At 44.8% G+C, this 25,948-nt stretch overlaps 2 protein-coding genes across 2 annotated transcripts in view; both read left to right on the top strand.

Annotated features, from left to right (window-relative positions):
* The window catches only part of PLA1A (phospholipase A1 member A), a gene marked incomplete at its 5' end in the record, with an annotated part of 38,796 nt that extends 19,086 nt beyond the window's left edge, over nucleotides 1-19,710 (top strand). The window contains 7 exons of the mRNA XM_081086898.1: nucleotides 842-943; nucleotides 3,191-3,280; nucleotides 5,015-5,182; nucleotides 6,564-6,653; nucleotides 9,907-10,015; nucleotides 18,879-19,043; nucleotides 19,620-19,710. Coding sequence (XP_080943024.1) covers nucleotides 842-943; nucleotides 3,191-3,280; nucleotides 5,015-5,182; nucleotides 6,564-6,653; nucleotides 9,907-10,015; nucleotides 18,879-19,043; nucleotides 19,620-19,704 — 809 coding nt within the window. The 3' untranslated portion in view covers nucleotides 19,705-19,710. The remainder of the gene's footprint in view (nucleotides 1-841; nucleotides 944-3,190; nucleotides 3,281-5,014; nucleotides 5,183-6,563; nucleotides 6,654-9,906; nucleotides 10,016-18,878; nucleotides 19,044-19,619) is intronic.
* LOC308516110 (melanoma inhibitory activity protein 2-like) lies at nucleotides 13,746-18,006 on the top strand (the record flags this gene model as incomplete). Its single annotated transcript, XM_081086897.1, is given in 2 exon segments — nucleotides 13,746-17,927; nucleotides 17,930-18,006. Coding segments are annotated over 2 exon segments (2,112 nt in total). The 5' UTR covers nucleotides 13,746-15,892.
* Nucleotides 19,711-25,948: the final 6,238 nt, after the last annotated feature.

Genomic DNA, 25,948 nt, shown 5'->3' with positions numbered 1-25,948 from the left:
TACATATCAAAGGTAAGGTTTGGTAAACAATAAGGGATTATCAGGTTAGGGCAGTGGTTCTCAACCTTCCTAATGCCGCAACCCTTTAATACAGTTCCTCATGTTGTGGTGACCCCCAACCATAAAATTATTTTCATTGCTACTTCATAACTGTAATTTTGCTACTGTTATGAATCGTAATGTAAATATCTGATATGCAGGATGTATTTTCCTTGTTACAAATTGAACATAATTAAAGCATAGTGATTAATCACAAAAACAATATGTAATTATATATGTGTTTTCTGATGGTCTTTGGCGACCCCTGTGAAAGGGTCGTTCGACCCCCAAAGGGGTCGCGACCCACAGGTTGAGAACTGCTGGGTTAGGGGTATTGCCCTCAGCTGTTTGGCCAGCAGCAGGGTAATATAATGCTGATATTCAGCCCTGCTGAATATCAAAGCCCACTAGCCTTTTGAGGACTTTTCACATTTATTATGACCTGCTGGACTCAGCCTCCCGCACTAGAGTGTGTAAAACTGCTCAGCAGATGGCCTGGCACATAGTGACTGCTCAAAAATTATACTATTGTTGTTACTCCATGAGGATTAATATCACTCACATTAACAAATGGTTGGTGTCATTAAGCTTATTATAAAGCCAGAGACTTGGGTCATTAAGAGGTTAGAGACAGCAGAACAGGGGTTCCTAGGTATGGGACTTCTGAGTTAGTTATCCACTCGTGGGTTCTTGTTGGGGGACTCTGAACCAAAAGGGCTGTCAAGGTAGGTGTGTGGTGGATCTGGGAGGGTTCCTGTGGTTGAGGGGAAAGGGGGTCTTTACCATCAGTCTGTCCTTGTAGGCCTGGACCCTGCTGGACCAGAGTATACCAGAGCCAGCCTGGAGGAGCGCCTGGATGCTGGAGATGCCCTCTTCGTGGAAGCCATCCACACAGACACCGACAGTGAGCTGGGAGTTCCTCCTGGGGTGGGGGAATGAGCACAGGGTAAGGGCTAGGGGGTTGCCATATCTCTGGGTGGCCATGGGCAGATTCCCTCCCCTGCTGAACTTCTGTTGCACAGTGAGGCATTCCCCAGCATCCCGCAGGCTCTCTCAGTTTCGTAGCACTGAGATGAATGGTTTTATTTTTAGCTAGCAGCAGGCCGGAGATTTTTTTCAATTATGGACCAGTCTCACTCTTTGACTCAACACTAACCCTGTGTTGACGTAGTGCCAGGGTGGGCACTGCTGTTTGGCTGACATATGGGAAAGTCATGCTGCTTTTTCAGGGTGACTGTGCCTGGCCCGGGGGGAATGGAACATTTTACTCCTGGGACAGATTTTCAGGCCTCCAGGGGATGAGTCCCAGTGAAGAGTGAAAAGTCCCCTCTCCAGTAGTGACAGGCCCAGGAAAAAATCCCAACTCTGAATCCACTATGACCAAATTAAGCTCTTCTGACCAGTTAGAAAGGGAGTGGGCATTCCTCCTCATTTCAACTCCCTATCAAATGTCATGAATCTGTGCCAGGCTCTGTGCTCAGCATGATGGGTAAAGGAAGAAATAGTATCTGTCCCTACCAAAGTGTGTGCAGTTCATGTGAGAGATGTCCACGTCTCATTCCCTTTGCTCAGAAGTCTTCTTTTAGCATCCAAGACTAACAGATTGATGATTCTAGACAAAACCCATGCAATTATAGTGTTCAAACCTCTCCTTCCTTCATCTCACAGATAGATACTGAGAACACTGCAGTGAACAGACATACAGTAAATTAAGCCCTGCCCATGTGGAAGTTACAGGTTAACTGGGCAAACATTCATTCATTTATTCCTTCAATAAGTATTTATTAGGTACTCACATGTGCCAGGTATTCTGCTGGATTGAGGATGTAGCAGAAAAAAGACAGGTAAAGGCCCTGCTAGTGTAGAGCTTACATACAAATAAACAGACAAGGTAGTTACACATTGTGATTATGATAAAGAAGGATCTGAGTTAGAGGGTAACTTGGGTAGACTGTCTACTTTAAGTAGAATTATTGAGGACAGTCTACCCAAAGACATATTTGACATGAGACTTTGCAGATGTGAATGAACCAACCCCGAGAAGAGCTGGGAGAAGACCAATTTAGTGAGAGAAGATAGCCAAAGTGAAAGCCTGGATATGGGTGGGGGCAGGGCAAAGTGCAGTGAGGGAGGCACTGAGTGAGGTTGAAGAGGAGGAAGCAGAACCAGCTTGCCATGGCAAGGAGTTTAATTATTCTTGTATGATCAGTGAGAATAGGGCGGAAAAAAAAAAAAAGAGAGAGAGAATAGGGAGGTGATTGAATATCCTTAAAAGATTACTGTGGCTACTAAGCAGAGAATGGACTTGCAGGGGAGCATTAAGAGAAGCCTGGAGGCACATTAGAGGGTGTTTGCAGTAAGACTGAGAGGTGATGGTGAGAGATGACGGTGGCAAGGGTGGTGGCAGTAGAGACAGAGAGAAGTAGAAAGATTCAAAATATATTTTTGAATATATTTTGAGCTGACCAGACAGGTGATGGGATAAATGTAGGGAATGAAAGAAAGGGAGGAATCAAGAATAACTCCTAGGTCATTGCTTAATACCTGAATAGATGGCATTAAACAAATAATACACAATCAATTGCTTACAATAATGATAGATGATATGGAGAAAATTTGTGTCTTTAGTAGCTGGATCCAACCCAGTCTGAGGGATCAGACATGGTCATGATGATGAAATGAGGTGTATAGTCTCTCAAACTCCTCTCTCTATAGCCAGGTCACATTTCTGCTCCATCAGGAGAGCACAAAAATATGTGGGAGAATGTGCAAATGTGGCCCCAAACATATATATCTGAACTATTGCTTAAAATAAAATAGAAACTATTCCACAAGGAAACTTACCAAGCTTATAACACTTACTGATTTATTAAAATTTATGTTAAGGGATAGTTTTCTTGATTTTCATTAGGCAAATATGAGCATCTTATGGATTTATTTTGTGCTTCCTTTCAGAAAACCCTCTTTAGAAACGTAAGGGTTAGTCCTGCATTCTCATAGCAGGTAGGAGTAAGGTGGGTGCTCATTCAGAACACAGAGTAGGTGGGCTCATAAGGTCACACCTCAGGCTCTGCTGCCAGTGGACTCTGCTGTGGGACCTGGGCAATATGCCCCTGCAGTAAGACGGTAACGGGCTTCTGCCTCCTTTCAGACTTGGGTATTCGGATTCCTGTTGGACATGTGGACTACTTTGTCAACGGAGGCCAAGACCAACCTGGGTGTCCCACCTTCATTCATGCAGGTCAGAAAGCCTCAGAGAGTAGGTGTTTGGCTTCCCCAGAGGCCAGAAGTCACCAATACCCTTTGTGTTGAGTCTGCTAGTGTGGGCCACGGAAGGTCTTCCTTCCAGTATCCTTTGCTATGTCCCATAATGTCTTACTCAGCACTTATTGAGTGGATGTCTTTGGAGCCCAGGAATTCTGAGGAGAAGTGACTAAAATTGAAAGCCTTCCCCATACATACACTGCCCTCCCCACTTCTTAGGCACTGCCATGATATGACATCACTCAAGGCAATAATCTCTATTCTTCTTGGGTCCTGCTTTGTGGCAAGAGTTCGCACTAGCTACATTCTTTACAGACCTAGTTGTGGAAGAAGTAGACCAACATGCCCAAAGCTAGGTAGCCAAAGGATCAATTCACTGAGTGACCATATTCCCAAACTTACTAAATTTAACAGTCCTCCAAAACTCTTTTTGAGATAATCTTCTTGAGTACATCAATAAACATACATTTCTTCTCTTCTAAGTATATTTTTATGAATGTTATTTTTGAATATACACATATTCATTGAATATATTCTTAGCATTTTAAAAACATTAAATTTGTCACAAGTTAAGTATTAAAGGTTGTTTAGTCTTCTTATATTCTTCTTATGAATATAGTCAAACTATCAGCATTTCATATAGGAATTTTATCCTCATTTCTGTTGACTGTCTTTATAGTTTCTTCCTGCTTTACCAAATTTTTGACATTTTCATTTTAAGCATTATTTTGACCATTGTATTGAATAACTACTAATCAAATTTACTGATTTTCCAACTTATATATTTCCTGGCAATTTTGATCAGATGGGATAGTATGGTTTTAATGGCTTTTGAAAATTTCTATGGCATTTAGTTGGCCACTTCTCATTTATTCTTCATAGCATACTTTGAGAAGGATTTAGTTTGTCTCTCCCAGCTCCCTGTTGCAGCTAGAAGGAGGTTGGCCATACAGCATCCCAACCGGGGGCTGGGGAAGCGGGGAATCAGCACACAGCTCAAACTTGGTTGCTGATTTCAGGGTTGGAGGGGTGGTGTCCCAAGATGAAGGGAGATTTGAAGATGCCTGAACCCTGAAATTTTGGCAAACTACAGACCTTTTAGCCCCAGCCAATTCATCCAATATGAGTTACTGCAAAATTTTAAATAGTAAACAATAACAATAAAAAACCGAGTTTTTGATAAATTGGGACATTTGGCAAAGCGAGCATATCAGTCAGTTGGCCAGGTGAACCCCAGCACATTGGCTTCAGAGGTTGACTATGAACTGCTTGCTACTGACTCCTTTGATAGTCTTGTTACTGGGTTGGGTTTAATGAGATTGTAATTTTTCTTTTGTAAAAAATTGGTTGTGTGAGTGATGATGAAGGTAAAATGTGCCGACAAGATATCCATTTTGAGAAGTGGGATTAGAATTGCCAAGTCTGTATGCTCTCGTTTTCTAAAAGAGAATTAACATGATCACAGAAGAATGGGTCTCAAATTCAACAATTTTTCCCATAGATTCAGTATAAGTATCTTTGTAAAATGAAAAGGGAAAGAAAGAATGCAGTAACCATGTCTATTCATATTCTTTAAATGTGGCTCAGGGGACATCCTATGTATCTATAGCCTACGGGAATAGAAAATTCAATAGAGTTATGGTAAGAAGCATGAGAGAGTTTCCCTTTGCCTCTCATTGAAAATGTGGTTGTGTTTCTTTCCCCTGTTCAGGCTATAGTTATCTGATCTGTGATCATATGAGGGCTGTGGACCTCTACATCAGCGCCCTGGAGAATCTCTGTCCTCTGATGGCCTTTCCCTGTGGTAGCTACAAGGCCTTCCTTGCTGGACACTGTCTGGATTGTTTTAATCCTTTTCTGCTTTCCTGTCCAAGGATCGGTAAGTGCTACCTCTTTGTTTTCTTTGACAGTTTGGGGGAAGTCCAAGTATTGTTAGTTGTCACCGCTCTAGGTCCTGATCGATGGTCAAGAAATCTACCCGACTGTGATAAAGAAAACTTCATCGATGGGGTGTTCAGCCTCTTTTAACCTGGAGGGTGTCATTTGGCCTGGTGTCCCATCCCTCACTCTCTATACTGCTGCCCGATCCCATACTCACCCTGCACACACCCTTACCATGCACACAGCCCATCCCCTGCAGGACCAGCCTCAGGATGCTCTCTGGAAACATTGCTGTATTCCAGAGCCTCTGACTCCACTTGTAAACTGGATGCTGGACAAAGGTCTTTTGAGTTGGTCCAGCCATTCTTGAATTCCTGGTAGTCCCTAAGTCAAGGTGCTGTGGGGGAAGTCCCCAAGATTGGCACACATGGCCCACTTTCAGGGTATGAGGCTGTGGTGGCCATGTGCCAGCTGGAGGGGTGCCTAATTGCTGGCCGGCTCAGGCACGTTCCTGGATGATCCAGGCCGTTCTGAGGAGAAGGGCTCAGGAAAGGCTGAGGGATCTGGTGTTGCCTCACCTGTGCAGATCATTGCTGAAAACATCCTGGGGTTTTCTTCCAGAATGAAGGGCTTCAGGAAAAACTCTGGGGAGTGTAAATGGTTCCTTCCCCTTTCTCTCTCTCCCACTTCCCACCCCTGGCTCAGAGCTACAACAGCCTGGCATTGCTCACATGAATGAAATTGATTTCATCTTGACAAAATGGTAAAGTAAGGCTAGCTTCCCACAATAAAGCAAATCAATATTACTGCCTACTTGTTGGGCATATGTCATGATTTCCCTCAGATGTGACGGACTGGCTGGTGTAACAACCACTTCTCTCACAACAGCCTCATCTCTCACTGCACTTTCACTGACATGGCACAACCCCGGGGATGCTAACTACTGTACTCCTGAGAGCATTGTATGTTTCCTTACTCTTTGTGCCTTTGTTGAAACTGTACTCTCGGCCCTTCCCTACTTGTCAACCACTATTCAGCTCAAATATTTCCTGTGTTCCTACTACCCAGGAGGTAAACGCCATTAAACAACTGTCATGTAGATTGTTTTGCAAGTAGGAGTCATAATTTCAAATTTCTTAGAAATACCTCCTGAGAATGGGCCAGGTGATCTAAACTTCCTGTTTACTTGTGTGTTTATCCGCAGCTGGTCTGAGTTGCATGTGTCCTGGGACTCACCATAGGGCATGGCATGTAATGAGCATGCAGTGTGGTTGCTTGCAGAATGAATAGGTGCATGTATTAATCAATATGTGGCTGGATGCCATGGACTCTGAAATGGCCATCTCAGGACTCTGCTGTCCTTGTTTCTTGACATCTAGGGCTGGTGGAACAAGGCGGTGTCAAGATAGAGCCACTTCCCAAGGAAGTGAAAGTCTACCTCCTAACCACTTCCAGGGCTCCGTACTGTGGTGAGTTGGGGGATAAAATGCACAGCTCAGGTCTGCCAGTGTGCTGTCCGGCAGAGTCCAGGGCTCTGGCTTGGGCTGTGTCCAGCCCAGCTTGGTAGCCAAGGTGGGAGGTGAAGGACTGGGGCAAAGATGTCATGGGAGGGGTGGGGCACAGCCACTACTGGTCTCAGTTAGAACCAGAACTTTCAGAGCCGGTTTAACCCATTACTCTACTAAGGATGAGGACTTGAGAGAATCTTCCTATTTATATACTGATCCTAGTCCCCCACCTCAGCTACCCCCAAATCTGCCCCTCCAGTGTGGGCTCTCTCTAGAGTGGTATTCGAATGTACTTCTGGCTTCTTCCTTCCTGCAGGTGATGCCCATTCATAGATCCCAACTGTTCACTGTTGCTTCTAACCTTAGGATTTCATTGAAGCTAAGGTGCCAGTGATTATAAAGATGTTAAATGTGAGAGAAAAGTGAGCCTTAGAATCTATGAATTACATTGTAGGCTGAAACATCATCTTTCCCTATATGATTTGCATCTTAACTAGGGTGACCCTACTTCCTGGTTTGTGTTTTTATCCTGGGATCTCTTCTGGTTTATTGTGTGCACAGAACAGAAGTAGGCTGGGTTAGGATGATAAATTTATCATCCTAATGCTAATTCTAACTGATGTTCTGATCAACTGTGTCTGGCTGCTGGAGGGATCTTTGTGGCCATACCTTACTGGTACTAGAAGGTCTGGTGCAGTGTGATAGAGAGATCAAAGTTCAGACTCTGTGGTCTTACAGACCAGGATTTGAATCTCAACTTCTCCACTCACCAGCTGTGTGACCAGGAGCAAGTTACTTAATCTTTCTGAACTTATATCCTTATGTATAAAGTGGGAACAATAATTGTACTGTATCTACTTTGAAGAACCAATTACACAGATAAAATAGTATATGGAAAGTTAGTAGCTCAGTGACTAGAACCCGATAATTAATAATTCCCTTCCCTTTATCAATCAGACAATTTGGGAAAGTAGATGCAGGTGTTTCCAATTTCATTCCAGAGAGAATTCATGGCTCCCTGTTAGGAACGAAATAGGTTACAAGAGTTAACTGTGGGCTTTTCACATGTATCAGCTCCCTTGATAACCCAACTCTGAGAGGTAGGTGTGAGGAAAGGGAGGCTCTGAGAGACTGAGTGATTGCCCAAGGCTACATAGCTGGGTGAAAAAGTTAGGATTCAACTCTAGGCCTTCTGACTTCAAAATCTATACTCTTCCTATGCCACCTGCCTCCACACTTGTTTCCTGGCTCCTCTTCTGAGAACCTGCCCTTTACAGCTGTATTTCTCAGCTACTCACCTGTCCTCAGCACCCCTTGGAGGTCAGCCTGAAAGAGGATGCTTAGTCCAGCGGTGGAGGCAGTGCTGTGGGGAGCGGACGTCCAGTTCTATTTCCCAGTCGGCTTCCGGGCCACCTGAACTGGCTCCTCCCTGTCTGCACAGGGAGCACAAGGAGATTACAGGCATTTGAAGGTCGCTACTGAGGCAGATTCATGTAGCCATAATTTTTCTGTTTTAAATTTGTTGTGAGACCTCCTCCTAATGCCCCCAGAAGCATGGTCCTGTCTGTTCAGGAAAACCTTTTTGCCTTTGTGCTTTGAGGCTTCTGTTCTGAGTGTTCAAGCTGGGACCTTCCATTCCCTCGGGGTATAGTCTTCCACCTGGTAGTGCAGGTGGTGCTGGCAGCTGGCAGCTCCCTGTTCTCACCCACTCCCAGGCCATCATGGCACTGGGCTGGGCTCAGCAGTGCCTACCAGGACAGGGATTACCCTATACCCCTGCCAGGCCTGCACCAGCAGGGCAGAACAATCTTCTTTAGATAGATGAAATGAGGTAATAGAGAAGAACCTTTTCTCTATTACCTAATTCTCGTCATGTTCTATGAGGTGATGCTGGAGTTATTGTTTACAGATGAAGCACAGAGAGGTTCAGTGACTTAGACAAGGCAACACAGCAGGTAAGCAGCAGGGCTGGGCCTTGTATCCCGTCTCTTGATCAACCATCCAGGGCTCTGTGTGCTGCTTCCCATGTCATACTCCTATGCAAATTGGTTCCCACTGACTCAACGTTAGCAGACCTGGTCCTCCTGGGCCTTCCAGATAATGTAGAGCAGGGAGAAGCAGAACCTTAGGAAACTTTCTTGATCAATGATAACTTCTGGCAAAGAAGTGGTATAATTAAATTCCTAAGGCTCATGTAAGTTAGCTTATTTTCTCACATCACAATTATCCACTTCAGTTCAACCTTGTCCATCACCGTAACAATCTACATCCCATAGTAAACAAATGAGAAAGAGAGATGGCGGGGGTGTGGCACTTTCTTGGGTGTGTGTATGGGGGTGGGGGAGAGCATGTAGTGCTGTCTTTTCTTCTGGTGAGTTCTTGGCATCTCTCCTGAGTCCTGTCACTAACCCCATGAGCCTGGGGGGACCACAGGCAGGGGAAAAGGGAAGGACTGCTTCTCCAGCTATGTCCCAGTCACCAAAGGAGTCTGTGAAAATGTTCCAGGACCAGAGTTACTACAAAATGCCACCAGATGGGCCTACCTCTTAATAAGAAAATAGTGGGGTGTTAGGGAGGCTGCACTCCTTAACCTCTCCTGCCAGAGGGACAGCAGGTTCTAGCAGGTTCAATGACTTAGACAGGGGTATTGCCGTGAGCCAGGCATCTCACACAGTCCGTGTCGATGACACCAGCCTTGAGAGCCCCAGTGACCATGCTGCCTGGCAGGGGGAGATGCCACATAGGCACCCTCTGCTCCCCGACACTGTGTATATGAATGGTGGGGTTGGGGAGGGGCCTTACTATATTTGTGATTTAATTATTTAGTGTAAGAGATACTCTTTTTGGTTCTTTTAAAATCACACTACCAGATAACATCACCAAACAGGGTGGAGTGGGACATTCTAGCATTGCAAGTAATAATAAAAACTAACATGGATTGAATGCTTCTGAAGCACGGGCACTGTCTATGGACTTTATATGTAGTCACTCATTTAATTCTCATTGAGACCTGTGAGGGATCTATTTTATTTTCCTCAATTTATACTCGAAGAAGCTGAGGATCTGCAGTGACAGGTAATCTGTTCCAGGTCACACAGCTACAAAGACGTAGGGCCGAGATTTCTAATCGCACTGCTGTGCTCTCCTGGGGGCTTTTTGGGCACTGCACCCACCAACCTCTAGCTCACTTGTCTGCTCTACTTTGGTTTCCTAGCGCATCACACCCTTGTGGAGTTTAACTTGCAGGAGCCAAGAAACAAGGACACCCATATCGTGGTCACCTTCTTTAGCAGCAATGCCACCTCCTCAGGCAAGATCACCATGTAAGTAAGTGTCCCTCACGGCTGGCTGTCTTCTCTCCTTAGGGCATAGTTTTATTTCACACACACACACACACACACACACACACACACACACACACACATCCCAAGATAGGCACTGTGTCATCATTGGTGAGTGAGCCGAGCCCACTGGGCTGGGGCTGGGGGTGAGGGTAGAATCTACCCCAGACACATACTGGGCAACTGTCTTAGGTTCAGGGTCAGTACTGGGTTCAAGCATATTGCATTCAGACAGGAGCAGATGAGGCAGGCAGGCAGCAGTGTTGGGGTGTCCCAACGGGTGATAAAAACATAGACATTGTGTCCCTGATAGGAAGCAGTGCTCAGGTATCCAGGAGGGGGCATCAGGGATGTCTAAAGTAGGAGGACTTCAGCCATTAGGAAGGGCTGGCCGGAGCCTGGGAAGCACCCACTCCTGAGTAGGGGAGCAGCGCTGGGTGAGTTACCAGAGCAGAATTGCAGGCAGTGTCAGGTAGCAAATGAATGCAAAGGGAGGGCCAGCAGGCTTGATGCTGGGTGGTGCCAGTTACTGGAACAAGGGCTGAGCGTTTCCTTCCTTTGTGGTCACACCTGGGCCTAGCCGCTGGTTGGGACCAGGCTTGAGATGGGAGGGCAGAGGACCTCAACTCTAGGACATTACAAGCCAGGCAGGGAAAAGGACCTCAGCAGTGCATGCTTCTTCAAAAAGTAATTGGTTTGTTACTCACAAACGAGTAAGACACTCACTAATCAGATAAAACAGCATCTCAGTTAGGGTCCAGTCTGGGAACCAGAACCCAAGCCAGGTAGTCCAATAGAAGGGATTTAACTCAGGGAACTGATTATGAATGTGTTGGGAGACCTGAAAACCCAAAAGGATGGGAGGCAACGCAGAAATCAGCCACAGGAGGAGCCATCCCACCCCAGGGTTAGAGGGACAAAGTCAGGGCGGTGTTGGCAGAGCACAGAACTGAGCTAGATTCTCCCTGGAACCTGCTGGCAGAGGAGCCTGAGAAATAAGGTTTGCAGAAGAATGGAAAGCACACAAACGGGCAAATGACCAGTGTGCACACATACCAGGGTAGAAGTGCACAACTGTCAAGGGCAGATGCTATGCAAACATGTAAGGCGACACTTGACCAAGTGTGAGGACATATTTGAGTAGAGATTTTTATTATTATTATTGATTTCAGAGAGGAAGGGAGAGGGAGACATAGAAACATCAATGATGAGATACAATCATTGATTGACTGCCTCCTGTATGCCCCACACTGGGGATCAAGCCTGCAACCCAGGCATGTGCCTTGGCCGGAAATCGAACCTGGGGTCCTTCAGTCCGCAGACCAAAACTCTACCCACTGAACCAAACCAGCCAGGGCTGAGTAGAGATTTAAGATTCTCAGGAGTTGCTCAAGTCAGGGTTAGTGAGACTATGGCCCTGGGAAGGGACAGGAGGGGGTCAAGGCCCCATGTGAGGAGGCTGGAAGGGCAAGTCAGGGCCACTCCAAGCAAGGCCCTGAAGGTTAGAGATTTTGGTTGTATCCTGAGATCCAGGTTGGGGAGCCACTGGGAGTTTTAAACAGGAGTGTGACCAGATCAGTTTCGGGTTTGAAAACATTTCTCAGGCTGCAGGGCTGCACATTCACTGTGCTTTCAGGAAAGACAAGTCTCTGCTGGAAGGAGCAGGACTTCTCGGCCCCCAAACAGCCTGCGACAGCCAGGGTACAGCTCACCAAGGCCACACCATGAGCATGGCAGGCAGTCAGGACCCCAACCAGATCTCCAGGTGCCTAGCTGAGCCCTGTAGATTGTGGCTTTTCTTCTTCAGATCACTTCAAAGGTGTGTTCCTTCTAGGTGGGTGTTTTCGTCACCTCTCCAGCTCATTGGTAGTCCAATAGAAGGGATTTAACTCTGTGACAGTGACACACAACTCTGGCTGCACATTAGAATCACCTGGAGAGCTTTGAAAAATACTGCCACTAAGCTCCACCCCAGAAAAATCTGAGCAGAATCTCTGGGCATTGCCTCAATAGCTATACTTTTTTTAAAAAAAAAATAACCTTTTATTTTTCAATTACAGTTGTACAATATTATATTAGTTTCAGGTGTGCAAACCAATGAGATTTGACATTTATATAATTACAGAGTGATCAGCCATATAAATGTAGTGCCCATGGGACACCACACATAGGTATTACAATATTGTTGACTATCTTCCAACAGGTATACTTTTAAAGCAGGGGCGGGGAACGCCCAGCCCACTAGTAGTATAAGGCCCGGGAAACCATTTGGTCTGGCCCTGCCAAGGCATTCGGGGTGAGTTAGTGAAATGTTTGACCAAACATAGCAGGCTGATTGTTGATAATTTTGTAAGGCCCAAGAATGATGTTATAAATATTCAAACAGCCCCTGGCAGAAAAACGGTTCCCCAACTCTCAGAACATGATTACCTTAAATTCCTTGGTGTTTTTGTTTTCTTGCAGAACAGAAATTGAAAAAAAGGTGGGGGGAGGGGGCCTGTGGATGGTCTTTCCCCAACTTTCTGTAATTTTGTGAAACCCCCAAATTTCCTTCTAATTAGAGAATTTACCTGGGCCTAGTCCCCAGTGCTCACAGCGTCCTTCATACTCCTAGTTTGCAAGCTCCTCCATCCAAGCAACTTCTTCCAGTGAACATTAAATATTTCAAAAACACTTCCCACATCCTATCTAATAAAGACAGACTATGCTAATTGACCCTCTCGCCATGGCAAAGATGGCAGTGCCCACAGCCTATAAGGAATAAATATGCTAATTGACTGCCCTGCCCTCAAAGATGGCAGTGCCCACAGCCAATAAGGAGGGAATATGCTAATTGACTGCCCTGCCCTCAAAGATGGCAGTGCCCACAGCCAATAAGGAGGGAATATGCTAATTGCTGCCCTGCCCTCAAAGATGGCAGCACCCACAGCCAATAAGGAGGGAGTATGCTAATTGACTACCACGCCCTCAAAAATAGCGGCGCCCACAGCCAATAAGGATGGAATATGCTAATTGACTACCACACACTCAAAGATGGTGGCGCCCACAGCCACAAGATGGTGGCACCCAGTCCCCTCAGCCCCGCTGGGGTGGCAGGAGTGTAGCAAGGCATCCCCCAGTTCCCTCAGCCCCCCAGGTGCTCAGGGCCGGCCTGAGGCACAGACAAGCCTTGGATGGTGGCTGCCCAGCCACCCAGGCCCAGCCGAGGCTTGCGCTGCTGGCAGTGGCAGCAGCAGAGTTGTGATGGGCGTCGCCTTCCCCTGATTGCCAGGTTGCCTCCCGCCCCTGAGGGCTCCCGGACTGTGAGGGAGGGCAGGCTGGGCTGAGGGACCCCTCCCCCCTCCAGTACATGAATTTTCATGCACCGGGCCTCTAGTGTAAAATAACAGGAACAACTTTTATACAAAGTTATACTGGATCTTCCTCAAAAGGGGAGAACAAACTAAATGACTAACCCTGGGTTAAAAAATACATAAAGAAGACATTTCATCTCTGTGGAGGCCAGAAACGAAAAGGAAACCTTGCTGCTGAGCCAGGCCCGGCCTCACCCACCTTCTGCCCGAGAGCCCAGCGAGGACTGAAAGGCAACCTGACCAGAGCACAGGAGGCACCTGGCGCCCTCCTGGCTCTGCGGGTGGGCCTGGCCGGTGCCAAGCCTGTGCTGCTTGGCAGGCTTCTTCTCCACATGGGGTCCTGCTTTTGTCTAGGGTCCTGTGGCCCTTTCTGGGGCGCTTCTCTAGGTTGATCACTGCATACTCCGCTCTTCATCGTTGTCTCAGGACACGAGTCCAAAGTGGTGCCTGAATCTTGCAAACCGGCGGGCAATCAGGGCAAGGCCAATGGGGCCGGTTGGTAGAGTCCTGGATCCCGTGTTCACTCGGAGCCTCTGGGCTTCGTCAACACCAGCAAACCCTGTGCTTCAAGCTCACGGCTGGCGGGAGAGCCGGGTTCACACCTCCGGCTCCCGCTGGGAAGAGACGAAACCTGGCTCTCACCCCAGCTCTGTCTAGTTTCCAGACCTGATTTTTGTTTCTTCCCACCCACACATTCAGACTCTGTCTAAAATAGAGCAGTCCTCGCATTTTCTAACTGCAATGACAGCGGCAGCGGCTTTTCCCGGACCGGCGGGTTCCATGGGGAACACTGCCGTCGGGGCTGCCGAGGGGTGCAGATAGCGGCTCTTGGGGGGCTGTGAGGGGAAAGTGCCGCGATTGAGGCTGAGATCCAGGGGAAGCCTCACTGCCCATGGCCACCGATGAGGGAGGGGAGTCCTGGGCCCAAGCCCTCATCCCCTGCACTGAGCGGCCCCCGCCACAGCTCGGTGCCTGAGCCCGAAGCCCATTTTCGCAGCCTCAAGCCCCTTTCATTAACACCTTTCGTACCGCTCACGAGCTTTCTTGTGTTTCACGTGACATCTGTTATGGACCTTAGATGTCAACACACTGTCTTGTCCACATCGAATGAAGCGATCTCATTGGTGGAAACCGTGCAGGTCAATCTACGAAAAACTATATAATTGCATGAACCCATAAAGCATTGCAGTTACATTGTATTTTGGTCATTCGAATAGTCTTTGTCTTCAAGTTCCTGGTGCTTTTAGAAATGCCCTCTCTCAGAAAAAGGAAGGAAACCAACGAAACTGATACACTTCCTTTCGTGTTGTTCCACTCTAAGGAAAATGATGAAATGGCCAAAGAAAGTAGTGCTGTACCTTATAAACTGGACTTTCCAATTCATTTAGAGTGTACAAAGTCCTCAAGCCACAAGCAAAAATGAAGTAAAAACAGTTTCTGCTATCGGTGGCGAGAGACTGGATAACGGATGACAATAATGAAGGCTCTCCGGAACCAGAGACAAATCTGTCCAGCCCTTCCCCTGGAGGTGCAAGGAGAGCACCCCGTAAAGATCCACCCAAAAGGTTGTCAGGTGATATGAAGCAGCATGAACCTACGTGTATTCCAGCGAGTGGAAAGAAAAAATTTCCTACGAGAGCCTGCAGAGTTTGTGCCGCCCATGGAAAAAGGAGCGAATCTAGATACTTATGTAAATTTTGTTTGGTCCCTCTTCATAGAGGAAAATGTTTTACGCAGTACCATACGTTAAAAAAGTACTAGGAACTTTGTTTGTTTTTGTAAATAAAAATGTTATAATTATTGAAAAACAACACCTAAAGTGCATTATGATCTGTAGTTATGATGATTTAAATAACGGGCAGTTTGTCCAAAAACGTGCGGTCCCTGGCATATGTCTTAGAGATTTCTATGCGGTGCAAAATGTGCTAAGAGCGAGCTCCCATGACGCGTCTAGGAATCGCCCCTGCGTCCCCGCCTCCCACCCTGGGCCTGGCCCAAACCAAAACGAGGGGTGGGACGGCGAGGGGAGGGCAAGGCGCAGGCTCTTGCGGGATGGGCTTGTCCTTCGGATCATCGGGGCACAAAGCCTAAGTAGCAGCCGAGGGTTCTCAGCGGGCAGCGTGGCGCCACGGAGGAGCCCAGGAGGCCTGTGGGCGCGGTTCCCCCCATACCCCCCTGCGGTCGGCTCCGCAGTGGTCCGGTCCGGGTGACGTGCGGAAGCTCCGCATTCTCTGCTGTTGATTGTGTGGCTCAGGCCCCGGTTCCGGCCTGGGAGCCCAGGGCAGCCTCAGCGCCTGGAGGAGGCCGGACCGGCCCTCCGCGCCCCCGGGGCTGGTCCTGGCAACGCCAGGCAGGGCTCGGCAGCATTGCCCGGAGGTATGAAGGGGAAAAAAACCCCTCATCCCTGTGGTGTTCTATGGGAATTGCTGATACGTGCAGCCGTGGTCAGATTTTTTCTTTTTGCTGTGTTTGTGGGTGAGTTTTTGTTGGATTAGAAGCCGGCTTTATGTGGGAGGAGGAAAAGCGTGCCGCGGAACTTTCTACACTAATGGAAGAAAACTGTAAACCACTTGAAAAATGCAGCCTCGGAGAAGAGTGTGAAAGCTTCGAATCATTACAGGATTCCAGCTTCGAGGAGGAGCCGACAGAAACTCGAAGTTTGGAGGCAATCTGTGGAAAGCTGAACAGTTCCAAATCCGAATTTGGGGATAAAATACTCTTCCTAGCAACAGAGTTAAAGGAAGAGGAATCCGAACAGGACGGATTGGTGGTGGATATTTCCAAAAGGATACAGTCCTTAGAAGATGAATCAAAATTACTCAAATCACAAGTAGCTGAAGCCAAAACCACCTTCAAAATATTTCAAATGAATGAAGAGCTACTTAAAATAGCCATAAAAGATACTTTGAGTGAAAGTTCCCAACTTCAGGAAAGCCAGAAACAGCTTCTACAAGAAGCTGAAGAATGGAAAGAACAAGTTAGTGAACTTAATGAACAGAAAATAACATTCGAAGACTCCAAAGTATATGCAAAACAAGTTTTATGTGACAAAGAAAACCAGATCAAATCTCTGACTGAATACTTGCTAAAGATGCGAGACTGGACTGCAGTGCTTAGAGAAGACGTCAGGGATGATAACTTGGAATTGGAAATGAGTGATTCAGAAAATAGCGCGCTCTCAGGTAGTGAACCAAAAGGAGATCTGAAGAAGCTGATTCACACTGCTAAGTTAAAGGCTTATTTGAAAACCCTAGAAGGAGAAAGAAACCAAATATACAACCAATTAACTGAAGTAGATAAAACAAAGGGACAGCTTATAGAGTGTATTAAGAATCTCCAGGCTGAACACGCATCTTTGCAGTCAGAAAATGAACATCTTGAAAATGAGAATCAAAAGCTTCAGCACAAACTTAAAGTAATGACTGAAATGTATCAAGAAAACGAAAAGATACTTAACAGGAAGTTAACAGTAGAAGAAAATTGCCAGCTAGAGAAAGAGAAAAAACGTTCTAAAGGCGATGAAAAGATCACCCACGCAACTGAAGATCTAGAGACCTATAGAAAGCGAGCCAAAGATCTTGAAGAATTATTAGAGAGAACCATTCATTCTTATCAAGGGCAGATTATTTCCCATGAAAAAAAAGCCCATGATAATTGGTTGGCAGCTTGGACTGCTGAAAGAAATCTCAGTGATTTAAAGAAAGAAAACTTTTACCTCAGTCAGAAATTAACTGAAACAGAGCTTAAATTTGAACTTTTAGAAAAAGATCTGTATGCACTTGATGCTCCAAATACAGCATTTTGCAGAGAGCATTCCCTATATGGTCTGTCACCATTGGGTCAACCTTCATCTGAAACAAGAGCTTTTCTCTCTCTTCCAACTTTGTTGGAGGGCTCACTCAGACTCTCACCTTTGCTTCCAGGGGGGAGGAAGAGAGGCTTAAGAGGCCCAGGGAATCCCCAGGACCATCAGATGACTAATGAAAGAGGAGAATCAAGCTCTGATAAGTTAACTCATCCTCACAGGGAACCTTCTCACACTGGGTCCCTTTCACCTCCATGGGAACAGGATCATAGGATGATAATTCCTCCATCAGGCCAACCTTATCCTGATCCAGCTCTTCCTCTACATAGGCAAGACAGATATTATGCTAATATTGGTAGGCCATCTGGACCAGCAGAACACAGAAGTTTTAATATGCCAGATGGGTCAATGTCTTCCAAAATGGAATCCAGTGGGAATGATAGCAAAGATCATCTTGGTAATTTAAATATGCCTGATGCATCTCTCCCCACCAAAAGTAAAGTAACTGGCCCTGGCGTTGTTCCTCCAATCAGAGGTTCATTGTTTCCGATGGATGCAAGGGGCCCCTACATGAGACGAGGTCCTCCTTTTCCTCTACTTCCAGGAAGCATATATGGAGCTTCCTGTGATCATTTTCCTCCAAGGGACTTTTCTGGCCCACCACCTCCTCCGTTAGCAATGAGGAATGTCTATTCACCAAGAGCTTTTCCTCATTATCTTCTCCCAAGAGCTGGATTTTACCACCACATCCTAAAAGAAGAAGTAAGTACCCATCAGTGTCGATTCTGCCTTCAAGTGAGCCTACTACTGAATGAACAACCAGAAACACAAGAGCCTCGACAATAGTTTTGGTCTCTAAAAGTAATTTTGACTTCTTCCATTTTCAGTTTAAGTACAGTTGTTACTTAAGTGATTATACTTATGCTCAAATTGGAGCTTAATGGATACATTCTCAGGATAATATTTTATAAATAAAGATTATTTAAATATGAATATAATCAATTATTTCTATTTTATTTTAGTCTACACAATGTAATTATTTTAATTTGATTAACAAATCCACTATCACATAAACAATAATGGGAGTTTCTTATATGTGATCTTGTAGTTGGGGATGTTTTAAATTCCAAAGGCTATGTCTTTATGCCAAGAACTGTATTTCCTATTGTTATAGATAAATGTGAAAATAACTTTATGCTTAATTAAGTAAATTTTAATTGATTTAAATATTTGCTTGGCATAGACTATAATAATAGAATCAACTAGTCTTTTTTATTAAAGAAAAAAAGGGTGGAGTAGTCCTCACACAAAATCCTTTGACCTGAATGCCCTAAAAGTGGGCTCTAATGAAAGACTGGTAAATCTGAAAGTGTAGACCTTTCCCAACTAGGAATCTAAGAACGAGGGACATTTTTCAGATGTGAAAATCCAAGGGCTACTATTTTGCTGCAGTGTCCACTTGTTTACTTAAAAAAAAAAAACGGAACAAATATTTTTTTGAGTCATGTGCAAAACTGTGGGTATGGGCAGAAGGATTTGTTGGGGTGGTACAAAGGACCATGGTCCCCACCTTCACGGAGCTGACTCTTGTACATCACAGCTAACCAGTGCTACCAGCAGAACCTCATAGGGATCAAGGGCAGCAAGATCAAAAGTGCTGCATAATTACTCTCCCTTTCCCTTGTAGACCGAAACAGAAACTTCAGGGGAGAGGAGTCCTAGCTCACCCCACTCCTCAGTGCCAGATACACCAAGTGAATCTCAAGCTTCAGGCTTCTCGCCAGTTTTGGAGCAAGGACCGGACTATCATTGTTGGGAAATTCTGCACTGCTCCTTTGCCTGTCAATGACAAGTAAGCTGAGTGTGCACTACCCCAGACACACCCATAAGGACCAATCCTGACCTTAGATATGATGCTTGTTGAGGTTCGATCTCATCATAAGTGATTTGCTTCTTTGATGCATAGATGACAACAACCCAAGGCTTTCCTGACACACTTGCAGGGCTATCTTGGGTTGGGAATGTTAGGAAGCCAAAGAGGGTGAAATCTAAATCCTCATTCCCACTTCAAAATAAGAAACCCCATTTTACCTGATCTACCTATCTATCTATCTATCTCTATCTTATTTGATTTCTATATAAGATTTTGTTAGAATAAAGATTTCTAATTGCATTTTTCCTCCTCCTTAGTGTCCACTGGTCACATTCATGGGTGTGGATTGAGACTCCCCATTCCCTTTACCCTGCCTCTAGCCTTTATAGTATTAGTCCTACCATCCCGGTCCTTTGGAGGACAGTAGGTTCTTATAGTAGACAATTGTAGACTTCTTTCACCTGACATCATTAAAACACAGAGCTCTTACTCCTCTCTCCTGACCAAAAGGAACCTGCCCTGAACATATATCTTCTTGTTGTCCTTCTCTTGCAGTAAAATGACGGTCTGCTTACCTGAGCCAGTGAACTTACAAGCAAGTGTGACTGTTTCTCGTGACCTTAAAATGACGTGTGTATAGTAAAAGCCTGGACAGGACATATCCCTGGATTGTAGGGACGGGGGCGGGGAGGGAGGGGTTTCAACTTATTCTAGGCCACTACTACTAAGAATGAAGGCAAGACTCGTGGTTATTTCCCCCATAATTTACTACCTTAGAAGGGAAAGATGGCTCAGTTTATAGAGCTATTTTTATTTGCATGCCAATTTAAAGAGCCTTATATAGATATCATTTCAGCTTTCTTACTCATACTTAAGAGCAATTACCCCATGTCCTTGTGCTCTGTACAATAGAAACATATATAGGAAAAATGCTTTTCTAAAAAATAAAACTCCATGGAATATCTGAATTATTTATTATTTTATTGGGATGGAATTCTGTTACCAAAAATAATGTGATTTATAGTCTGTGGGATTGGAAAAACAGTAGATATTGAGTTCTCTGCGTTAAAATAGCAATTGGAAAGAAGAGCTTGGAACAAGAGAGGGGATGAAGGGTGGGGCTGAAGATACTGCCTTTCACTCTCCTTACCATCACCTTTTCTGGATATCTGGAAAGTTTGGGGGGATCAGAGAGATCTTTGGGGAAATACAGGTAGATTTTCTTTGTGTCAGTGTTTCTTAAACTTTGATCTTTATATATAGTCTTGTATCAGCCACAGTCTAGCAAGAAGCAGATGGTGCATTCAAATTGGGTAATTTAATAAAAGGACTATTTACAAAGGTGTTAGTGGGAAGTGGGGAAACCACGCAGGATAGTGCAGCTGCGGAGCTAGTGGCAGTGGGAGCCACTACTCTCTCTAGGTATAAGGAGGCAAGTGGAAGGAGCACCAGAACCTGGAGCCAGCATGGGCTTGGGGACCTTCAGTCAAGGGACACAGTCATCAGGCAGCAATATTGCAGGGAGGGAGCCAGGGAAACAGAGTCTCCAACCTCACTCTTCTTTCCTCCCTCATTCCTCTGCTACTGCTCCCCATTGAGTGACTACAACTAGAAGCTAGAAGGCAAGAGGCACAGTGATGCGGCTCAGGAGGAAAAGCAGGGCAGAGAAGAGTAGAGAATGGATGGGTGGGAGTGGGGAACAGAGAGGTATGGCTCATACCTTCACCACTTTCTCCATAGCCAGGTATGACCTGGATTCTTCTAAGCTTAACTGTTTCCTTTAAATTAATTATTTAAAAATCATTTTAATCACTTTTAAGTGAGCAACAATTCAGTGGTTTTAAGCATATTCGCATTGTTGTGTAACCCTCACCATGATCTATCTCCAGAACTTTTCATCATCCCAAACTGAAACTCTACCCATTAAATAACTCTCCACTTGCCTCCACCCAGCCCATAATAACCAATATCCTACTTTCTGTCTCTACTAGAGGCCCAATGCACGAAATTTGTGCAAATGGCTCAGCCCTTGCAGCTACTGTGGCTTGCCTCAGCCCTCACAACCCTGACTTCTGGAAAGTCATTGGGCTGTCTGGTCTAATTAGCATATTATACTTTTATTATTGTAGATGCATTCTACTATTCTAGGTACTTCATACAATATCTGTCTCTTTATGATTGGCTTATTTCATTTAGCATAATGTTTTCAATGTTTATCCTTGTTGTAGCATGTGTCAGAATTTCCTTCTTTTTTAACGGTAACTAATATGCTATGTATGCATATACCACATTTAGTTTATTGATTCATCCATCATTGGGCATATGAGTTGCTTCTACCTTTTAGCTATTGTAAATAATGTTGCTATTTATATCAGTGTGCCAATATCTGTTCAAGGCTTTTTTATATAAAAACCTACATAAATGTGCTTTGAAAGGAAACTGCTGATTTGCTGATTTACTCTCCAAAGTAAAAGCAGAGCAATTGATATAAGCAATAGGCTATCATTGCTCCATTTGAGTCAAGTCACCTAGGGTCACCAGGAGAGAGCTTTGTCCAGGCTGTAGAAATGCAGCCAAAGGGACGGGGGATGCCATGTACTGTTAATCTAAAAATAAAAGCCAAAGTAAGAGGCAATAAGCATTTATTTGAGATCCAGAAGAATAGCTATCCAGGAAGCACTGAGTCAGGCAGAAACCCAAGTAGTGTTCCAATTAGGACACGATGGGGAGGAGTTTTATGAAAAAGGGAAGGGGAACAATTACATGAACAGGAGGAAGGAGTTTCTGTAAATGCAGATGAGCTAACACAGTGATGCTAATTCTAAAAAATGTCCTGTAGTCATAATGTCTGCTTTCTTGTCACATTTCCAGACAGTGGTTTGGGATATAATGTTGCTTCAGGCCCAGTCCAAAGGTTATCGTGTCCACTTTAACATTCCAAAGGTTTGAGGAATAAGATGTGCAAAGCAGTTCCTTGGATGGTAACTCCAACTCCATTTTAAAGTGGTCCCATTGCTATCGGTTTTCACCACACTCACTTACATGCTTTATTTTCTGCGCAGTCCACTACAGTCAGTTTGAAAAATCTAGATGTTCCCCAATATGCAGGCTTGGAGTTCTTTTTTCAAACCCAAAACCATCTCGTTTCTTACTCTCTCCCTTTACTCACCCATGTTCCTGGCAAGAAGCTCCCAAGAGATCTCTTACCCTGAGCTGTATTAGGCTTCATTTCCTGTTATTGTAACACCGTTGCTTCTTATGAGACAACGCTCATTTTTCCCTGCTGCTTGTTGCTTCAAAGTATGTGTAAATGATGTTATGCTTCTGTGATCAAGATTGTGTCCTGTGGTGCCGATGCTAATTGCTGATACACTGAGCAGACGTGCAGTTTCTCCTTTTTGTGGTTGGGCACAGCCCTGTGTTTCTTGGCTAATACAGTCTTACTTTAAAGTGCTTTTATTTAAAAAAAAAAATCTTTTTAAATCCTCACCCGAGGATATTTTTCCATTGATTTTGAGAGAGAGTGAAAGGAGGAAGGAAAGAGAGAGGAAGAATGAGGGAGAAAAAGAAACATTGATGTGAGAGACATACATCAATTGCTTGCCTCCTGCACACACCCTGAGAATCGAGCCTGCAACCAAGTTATGTGCCCCTGACTGGGAATCGAACCGAAGACTCTTTGGTTTGAGGGCCCACGCTCTAACCACTGGACCACCGGCCAGGGCTTTAAAGCACTTTTAGATTATCTCACAAGTTATTTAGCTCCCCATCAGAAATTTGAGATTATCACTATAAATGATAAACCAGTTTCTCTTATCATAAATTAATCCTAAAAACAACTACAATGAGAACATAATAATGTTTAAACTTCTAACTAGATATTGTGGCTTGCTGAAGGCTCCATGCCCTAGGCCTGTTCTGCCCTTATAAAAAGGGAAGATTAGCAAGGATGAGAGAGGTGTCAAAAAATTTATTAATGCCCAGGACTCTCTTCTATATGTAATCCGTGGTTCGAAAATTAAAATATGAAAAGCAATTGTACCAAGAGATTTAATGTTATCTAATGCTGGGTCTATGTGCTACCTTCGACCATCTTGCCTAGTGTCGGGTATACGGCCCTCACTTTCAGAAACGTGGCTAAGTAGGTGGGATGTTTGTGGGGTAAGGAAGAAGGGAAAGCTAACAAAGACCCCAGTCACTGCTTGATAACATTTATTGTATTTTTAGGAGGCCTTTTTAAAGCTTGTAACTCAGGGTTTGGATACTAGGGCTCGTTTAAAGCAGCTCATTGATTTCTTCTCAGTCTTCGTCTTCGTATTAATTTCCCCATCAAATTCACACCAGCTTACTCTCTCTCTGTATATTTAACATTATAAAAGCAGCACGTGCTCATCTTAACAAATCAAACTGTAGACACATAGTCACCACAGCCCTGCGGTGATCAATGTTAATAGCTTGGTTTATGCCCTTCTACACATTTCCCCATTTTAATACAAATATATACATACAAAGTTGTTTTTTGGTGTTTTTTTTAAACAAAAATGAAATCATAGCACATGTATTACTCCACACTTTTCCTTTGTTACATAGCAATATATCATGAACATCTCTCCTGGTACTATAATACATAAGTCTAGTTTATTCACTGGGTATTTAATATTCCATAGTACAGATATGCTATAATTTGGCCAACCATTTTTTTTTGGTGGTGCATATTAAGGTTGCTTTCATTTTTTTTTTTAAACTACAAGTGATGCTGCAATAAATATTTTTGTATGTCTATTCTCATATCAGTGCCTTCATTTCTTTCTTTCTTTTTTTTTCCAGTGCCTTCATTTCTATGTGGTAGGTATCTTTGCTGAGAATTACTAGGTCAACAAATATATTAAACGGATAGTAATGCACCCTGGCTGGGTAGCTCAGTTGGTTAGAGTATCCTTCTGATACACCAAGGTTGCGGGTTCAATCCCTGGTCAGGTCACATACAAGAATCAACAAATGCATAAATAGCCCTGTTGGCATGGCTCAATGGCTAAGCATTTACCTCTGAACCAGGAGGTCACAGTTCTATTCCTGGTCAGGGCACATGCCTGGGTTGCAGGCTCAATCCCTAGTGTGGGGCGTGCAGGTGGCAACCAATCAATGATTCTCTCTCATCATTGATGTTTCTATCTCTTTCTTTCTCTCCCTTCCTCTCTGAAATAAAACAAACAAAACAAAAAACAACAACAAATGCATAAATAACTGGAACAAGAAATCGATGTTTAGAAAAAAAAAAAGGTTAGTAATGCTGTAGATTACTTTCCAAAAATGCCATACAGATTCACATACACTCTGACAATGGTTGAAATAAATTGTTTCATTGCAATTATTTATTCCAGTATTACTCTCCCTAAGACAAATAACCCAAATCCCCAAATCTCTCCTCTGGAGTTACCATGTGATGTTCAGTTGATTCCAAGTTGGCTGACCAGTTACCCACTTGTGAAACTGGGATGTCTCTTTCCTTCAGAATTATAGGGGTCTAAGATTTTAGTACCTTTTAAAACTGGGCATTCATTCAGACACAGGAATCTTTAGAGCACTGAAACTCCCTACGGGTGAGCTATGATGAACTTTTAAAAATATTGTTTGGGGTTTGTTTTTTTTTAGAATATATTTTTATTGATTTCAGAGAGGAAGGAAGAGGGAGAGAGAGAAACGTCAATGATGAGAGAGAATCATTGATTGGCTGCCTCTTACATGCCCCACATGGGGATTGAGCCTGCAACCTGGGCATGGGCTTTGACCAGGAATTGAACTGTGACCTCCTGGTTCATAGGTTGAGGCTCAACCATTGAGCCTTGCTGGCCATGCTTATTGTTTTTTATGATTGTAAAATTCCACTCATCTAAAAAATTTCAGCCAATCCAGAGAGTTATAAAAGAGAACGTGATAGCTAAAGCTTCCTGAGCATTCAGCATGTGCCAGGTATATAAATTATCGTATGTAATTCAACAATTGCATGTATGACCTCATTTTACATATGAGAAAACTGAGGGACAGGGAAATTAAGCAACTTGCCCATGGTCACACAACTAGCAATGGTGAAATCAGAGTTCACACTAAGCCACATGACTCTGGAATCTAGGCTCTAACCTCCATCTATATGTATAAAACCCTAATATGCAAATAGACCGAAAGGCGGAACAACCAAACAACTGAACAACCGGGCGCTATGACATGCATAGAACACAGTGGGTGTTGGCAGCAGGCAGCCGAGTGTGGAACATGGAGGGCATCAGCTGCAGCAGGATGATGGAGCGGGTGAACAAGAGCACCAGACCAAGGCAGAGCACCAGTTGCTGTCATTGAGGTGAGCCTCTGGTGGTTGCTGAAAATTCTTTGCTCCCTCCTGTGTGCCACGGTCCCGCCGGGCACTCACACCTGCTGCTGGCGCCTGGCGCTGGCCTGATCGCTTGGCGCTGTCAGTGGGTGTGAGCAGCAGCTGCCAGCCCCAATCACCCCTCAGGGCTTCTCCACCTCCTCCTGCTCCTGTCAGCTGGTGTGAGCAGGGCCAGTGCCATGAATGCATAGGAGTGGTGGTGGGAGTGTGGCTGCCAGCAAACAGGGGACCAGGGCTGTGGCGGGAAGGGCCAGGCAGGGACAAGGAGGATGGGCCAAAACCCATCCCTGTGCCCACCGCAGCCTCATGGCCCACAGTTCCTTTCAAGGTGCACGAATTTGTGCACTGGGCCCCTAGTATTATATAAATTAGCCTGCTTGAGTTGGTTTCTAGTATTAGCTGTCTTAACAAAAATGTCTTACCAGATCTTCTCAGTCTGGCCCCACTCTATCTAACTAAAAGTTTCCCCAATGTGCTGAAGCCAGGATGTTCCCCTAAA

This window comes from Myotis nattereri (assembly GCF_964212035.1).
Source record: "Myotis nattereri genome assembly, chromosome: 3".
Taxonomy (NCBI): Eukaryota; Metazoa; Chordata; class Mammalia; order Chiroptera; family Vespertilionidae; genus Myotis; species Myotis nattereri.
The sequence above is the reverse complement of the archived record's forward strand: the minus strand, read 5'-3'. Positions and strand labels throughout refer to the sequence as shown.